Source organism: Chinchilla lanigera, unplaced genomic scaffold (assembly GCF_000276665.1).
Source record: "Chinchilla lanigera isolate Chin_1 unplaced genomic scaffold, ChiLan1.0 scaffold00156, whole genome shotgun sequence".
NCBI lineage: Eukaryota > Metazoa > Chordata > Mammalia > Rodentia > Chinchillidae > Chinchilla > Chinchilla lanigera.
The window spans coordinates 1219728-1226263 of NW_004955557.1; the positions used below are offsets into that span (position 1 = coordinate 1219728).

At 40.3% G+C, this 6536-nt stretch overlaps 1 protein-coding gene across 6 annotated transcripts in view; it reads right to left on the reverse strand.

Moving 5' to 3' along the window:
- The window catches only part of Atrx (alpha thalassemia/mental retardation syndrome X-linked), a 305334-nt gene that overhangs the window by 272360 nt on the left and 26438 nt on the right, over positions 1-6536 (reverse strand). For 5 of the 6 annotated variants that reach the window (XM_013508825.1, XM_013508824.1, XM_013508823.1 and 2 more), the window contains exon 2: positions 5021-5063. The exons of the other annotated variant lie outside the window; for it this stretch is intronic. Coding sequence is in view for 4 of the 5 variants with exons in the window: in XM_013508824.1 (XP_013364278.1) it covers positions 5021-5063 (43 nt within the window). In the remaining variant the exon portion in view is untranslated. The remainder of the gene's footprint in view (positions 1-5020; positions 5064-6536) is intronic. 6 annotated transcript variants of the gene reach the window in all.

Here is a 6536-nt window from a genome sequence, read left to right on the forward strand (position 1 = left end):
CCAGCGCGAGCCATGGGCCGCCCAGCCCTCCTGCTCTTGCTCCTGGCTGCCCTGGTTCCCGGGAACACCGTCGCCCTCCGGCCGCACTGAGAACCCTGGGCAGCCTACACTTACCCAGCCGCACGTCCCGCCCGCTGTAGTCCAGAACTACTCGGTTCTTTACTTCCAACAGAAGGTAAGGGGCGTGTGGGGGTGGGGCTCCGACGTCCCGGGTCCCAGCGGCCGGGACCCCCACCCTGGAGCGCCCGGGCACAGGAGCTGTCTTCGAAATTCAGACTCCCGGATGCCTAGGACCTGTGAAGATGCGTGGGAGCTGTGGTCCCTGATGCCTACGGACGCTTTCCAGAGGATGGTCCCAAGTTTGACATTTCTCCTTCCATTACCGATGATTTAGTTTCTGTCCCGGCTCCGTTCCCATCCACTGTCTCTCCCTCAGAAGTTCCTTCTCTCCCAGTATGGGAGCCAGAGCGCCCTACTTTTGCTTCATGCTCCTCTCTAATTGGTCACGACAGTCACTTAAACCCCCTCTGCTCGCGGAGTACACCTTGGGTGAAATGACCGGGAACCTTTACAGTTTTATTACATTGCTGGGAACCTGTGTAAAGACTGGCAGACGTTCAGAAAACGTTGGGATTAGAAAGCATGCAAGGGTCTGATCTTGGCTTTAGTGTCCTCTGCAGGGCACAGTACGTTTCTGAGCTTAGTTTCTTGATTTTCTGGGGCTTGTGGTGATGGCTGAATGGGAGCAAAGCCTTACCACTAGCAGCGTAGCTGGCCCGATGTAAGCACTTATTAAATGTGTGCTTGCTGACCTTTGTGAAGTTTGAATGGAAATCTGGATTAGAAATATGGCATGCTTTTGTAGAATAACTTATAAGAAATAATTTTTAACTCGGACATTTGAATTTGGGTTTAAGAAGAAGAGAAAGTATTTTAATTGTAGCAGAGGTACTAGGCAAAGAAGCCTTTCTCTCAGCAAACTCCTTTCTCTGTAGGACCCAGTTGTAAATTGAAAGCTTGGTCAAGACCAATGCATTTCATACTTTATGGAGAAAATTAAGTGAGCTAGTTCAGAGGGAAGGTTGAAGTGGAGGCTATGGTTAGATTCTCTTTGACTTCTTGTCTCCCTGACCTCTGTCACCTGGAGCTCTCTGTTCTCATCTGGTTTTCTGTGTTTTTTGTTTGCTTCCTCATCTGTTTTATATATGGGGATTTTCTATAGAACTATTTGCAGCTTCCGTTTGCTAAAGTAAAATGGGGGGTGGCTCTTGCAATACATTTCTAAACTTTCTCTGGGAATGCTGAAAAAGAACTGTCAACAGAAAAATGAACGGGAGAAGGGAACAAATGATCTGTTCCTAATTTATCGGTTTTGTTGTTGTAGTGGTTTCTTCTGTTGGTCTCTACACTTTTTAGAAATATAATTTAAGGCTAGTTGCTTTTCAGTTTTTTGGTGATTTGCAAAATCTGACTTTACCCAGACTTACAACCTTTGCTCACTGATTTGTATTTACTTTATACTTGAGGGCACAAATTCTACATAGGTATATACCATAATAATAATCATTCAATTCCAGCTGAACTTTATTTTGTTGAGAAAAAAATTTCACTTACGTAATTATTGTATAATTATAGTAGTTGCCAGTTTTTACACTAGATTTTTAGTTGGGACTGCATATAAACTTAATTTTTTTAGTATAGCACATGAAATTCCTTTATGTCTTTTAATAATAAATTTGTAGTCAAGGCTCAAAAAAAAAAAAGACAAAACAAAAGATACAGTGCTTACAAAAAATACGTTAGAAGCCAGGCTTTGTGGCACATGCCTATAAATTGAGCACTCAGAAGGCTGAGGCAGGAAGATGTAAAATTCTAGGCCATTCTGGACTACAGAGTGAGATACTGTCTCAAAATAAAGAAGAAAAAGGGTGCAGTATCATCCCAGCACTTTGAGACAGGAGGATCTTAAGTTTCAGCCCAGCCTGGGCCACTTAGCAAGACCCTGTCTTAAAATGAAATAAAAAGGGCTGTAGCTCAGTGAGAAGGCCTTAGGTTCAATCCCTCGTACCACAAAAAGACAGAAGGGCAAGCAGGCAGAATGACAAAGACAGACACACAGACACAAGACCAAAATGGGGCCATGGATATAGCTCAGTGGCACAGTTCCTGCCTGGAAAGGTCCTGAGTTAGCTTCCTGGAACCAAAAAAAAAAAAAGAAAGAAAGACCAAAAAAATAAATAAATAAAGACACAATAAATTTTGTCAAGGATTAGGATAAAAAGGAGCCTTTCTATATTTTCTGGTGGGAATACAAATTAATAAAGCCACTATAGAAATAAGTTATGGACGTTCCTCAAAACACTAAAAGTAGAACTACAGTTTGATCCAGCTATACCACTGAGTGGTATATACCCAAAGGAATGAAAGTCAACATACTATAAGGATAAATGATACCCATGTTTATTGCAACACAATTCACAATAGCCAAGGTAATGGAACCAGCTCGTCAATGGATGAACGGACAAAGAAAATGTGCTGTGGGGCTGGGGATTTAGCTCAGCGGCAAAGCGCCTGCCTGGCAAGCACAAGGTCGTGAGTTTGGTTCCCGGTACCGGAGAAAAAAAAAAAAACAAAATAAAAAAGAAAATGTGCTGTATATACACAAGTGAGTATGATTCAGCTGTAAAGAATAAAACTCATTTAAGCCAGACGTGGTGGCACACGTTTATACTCCCAGCAGGATCATTTCGATTTCATGGCCAGTGTGGGGTACAGAATTCAACTGGGCTACAAAATTCAGCAAAAGAACAGATTAAAAGCTGTTAGAGAAGAGAAATACATCATCTGTGAAGGAAAACCCATTAGAATCACGGGAGACTTCTCAAAACAAACCATCAAGTGATGAAGAGCTTGAAGTGAAGTATTTCCAGCCCTGAAAGAAAACAATTTCCAACCCAGACTGCTATACCCTACAAAGCTATCTTTCAAAACTGATGGAGAATTAAGATACTTCCACAATAAACATCAACTGAAGAAATTCATGATGACCAAACCAATTCTACAAAGACTACTGAAAGATACTCTACAAAGAGAAAAAAATGACCACAATATCAAGACCAACAATAGAAAAGAACTACCAAGCAAAGTAAGTACTTAAACAGAGGGGAAAGTACAGAACCAACAGTGGGAAAATAACATGACAAACATGAGTCAATGCATATCAGTAATAACCATTAATATAAATGGCCTCAACTCACCAATCAAAAGAAAGAGACTCTTAGCTCAGCGGCAAAAGCGCCTGCCTGGCAAGCGCAAGGTCGTGAGTTCGGTTCCCGGTACCGGAGAAAAACCAAAAAAAAAAAAAAAAACAAAAAAACAAAAGAAAGAGACTGGCAGAGTGGATCAAGAAACAAAATCCAACAGTATGCTGTATATAAGAAATGCATTTAGGGCTGGGGATTTAGCTCAGCGGCAAAGCGCCTGCCTGGCAAGCGCAAGGTCGTGAGTTCGGTTCCCGGTACCAGAGAAAAACCAAAAAAAAAAAAAAAAAAAGAAATGCATTTAACTCAGAAGAACAGTCATACACTGAAAGTCAAAGGGTGGAAAACAATATCGCATGAGATAGAAACCCAGAAAAAAGCAGGAGTAGCTCTTATGTTTGTAGATAATGTGAACTTCAAACCCAGAATGATCAAAAGAGATAAAGAAGGTCACTGCATTCTTGTTAGGGGAAAACTGCAAGAGGAAGACATAACAATCATAAATATAAATGTACCGAATACAGCAACATCCAACTATGTAAGACAAGTATTAACAGACATGAAAAATCAAATAAGTAATAACACAATTGTAATAGGGGATTTTAACACCCCATTGTCACAAAAAGATAGATAAACTAGACAAAAAATCAGCAAAGAAATAACAGAACTAAACCAAACATGTAAACAAATGGACTTAGTATACCTTTACAGAGTGTTCCACCCAAGAACATTAGAATACACATTCTTCGCAGCTGCGCACAAAACGTTCTCTATTTTTTTTTTTTTTGGTTTGGTTTTTTTCTGGTACCAGGAATAAAACTCACGACTTCAAGCTTGCCAGGCAAGCGCTGTGCCACTGAGCTAAATCCCCAGCCCCTGTGAGATGTTCTCTAAAACAGACCAGATACTAGCACATAAAACATGCCTAAGTAAATGCAAAGGAACTGAAATACGCCCATGCATATTTCCAGACCACAGTGCAATGAAAGTAGAAATTAATGGTAAAAGGAATTGAAAAATTCCATAAACACATGGAAAATAAATAACACCCTCCTGAAAAACCAATGGGTCATAGAAGAAATTAAATACTATTTACAATCAAACGAGGGGCTGGGGATTTAGTTCAGTGGCACAGCACCTGCCTGGCAAGTACAAGGTCTGAGTTCGACTCAGAGTACCGGAAGAAAAACAAAAAAAAAAAAAAATACAATTAAACGAAAATGCAGATACAAACTATCAGAAACTGTGGGACATAATGAAAGCAGTCTTCAGAGGGAAATTTATAGCAGTGGATTCCCACCTCCGGAAAACAGAATAAACAAAACTAAACAGATTCATGCTGCACCTCAAACTTCTAGAAAAAGAACAGGAAGTCAAGCCCAAAGCCCGAAGAAGTGAGGAAATTATAAAGATCAGAGAAGAAATTAACACAACTGAAACTAAAAAAATACAAAGAATTAATGAATCAAAGAATTGGTTCTTTAAAAAATAAATAAAATTGGTAAACCTGTAGCCAATCTTACCAAAAAAAAAAAAAAAAGGAATGAAAAACTCAAATCCATGCAGTAAGGAATTACAGATCCTGTAGAAATTCAGAAGATGATCAACACCTACTTTGAAAATCTCTCACAGGATGGAAAACACAGAGGAAATGGACAGATTCCTAGATACATGTGAATTACCAAAGCTGAAAGAAGATATAAAAATCCTGAATAACCCAATATCAGCCAGTGAAATTGAAAATATAATAAAAAACTTACCAACAAAGAAAAGCCCAGGTCCTGATGGATTCACAGCTGAATTCTACAAGAAATTTAGGGAAGATTTAATATCAATTCTTCTCAAACTCTTTAATGAATTAGAAAGGGAAGCAATTCTCCCCAACTCATGCCTGGAGGCAAGTATTACCCTCATACCAAAACCAGAAAAAGACCCAACCAAAAAAAAGAAAGGCCAATCTCCCTAACAAACACAGATGCAAAAATTCTCAATAAAATACTAGCTAACAGAATGCAGCAAATCATCAAGAAGAAAAATAAAACATGAACAGTTGGGATTTATCCCAGGCATGTAGGCGTGGTTCAATATATACAAATCAATAAATGTAATACACCATATCAACAGAAGCAAAGACAAGAATCACATGATCATCTCAATAGATGGAGAAAAAGCTTTTGATGAAGTCCAACACTTATTCATGATAAAAACCCTACAGAAAATTGGAATACATGGACTTTTCCTCAGTCTGATAAAAGCAATCTATGACAAACCAACAGCCAACATCATAATAGATGGACAAAAACTGAAAGCTTTCACTCTAAAGTCAGGAACAAGACAAGTATGTCCACTATCTCCACTCCTATTCAACATAGTTCTAGAAACACTAGCCACAGCAATGAGACAAGAGAAATAAAAGGAATAAGGATAGGAAAGGAAGTGAAATTATCATTATTTGCAGATGACATGGTACTCTACGTAAAAGACCCCAAAAAGTCCATGTCTTAGAGGTTTTTGCCCCTTTATCAAAGATACTTAATTTTCTCTCGCAGAGACAAATACCTCACACCCAGAATTAAGGAAGGAAAGGTTTAGTTAGCTCACAGGGGGCCAGGGATATAGCTCAGTGGCACAGGCGCCTGCCTGGCAAGCACAAGGTTCTGAGTTCAGTTCCCAGTACCAAAAAAAACAGTACTGAAGAGCAAAGGTTCCTTTACACTCTGGTTTCTATTTAGCTCACAGTCTGTGGAGGTTTCGGTCCATATGTGGCTGGCTCCAAGGCAGGGGGAGGGCCGAGGGTATAGCTCAGTGGCATAAGTGCCTGCCTGGCAAGCGCAAGGTCCAGAGTTCGATTCCTGGTACCAAAAAAAAGTCACAAGGCAGGGGGGGCACATGGCACAGGGCAAGCTTTCATGGTGGTAGAAGACAGCAAAAACAGCAAGAGCATGAGGGGAGGAGAGGCAGCACCAAGTAGCCCTTTCCCTCCCTCACACTGTAATGCAAACTACCTGCCCCATGGTAGGTGTAGCACTCACATCCATAATTCCAACACTGGACCATGAATCAATCATAAACTCTAAAAGCCTGCCCCATGACTACATGTGTCTTTGGGGGATCACCCAGATACAAACCGTAACACTCCACCAAAAGACTCCTAGACTTAATAAACAAATTCAGTAGCTGTAGTGGTTGATTATGAACTTGAGAAGTTCAGAAGCATAACTAAACTTGGCTCAGCAATTGGCTCAGCAATTCTACACCCTAGGGTGTAGAGGAGCC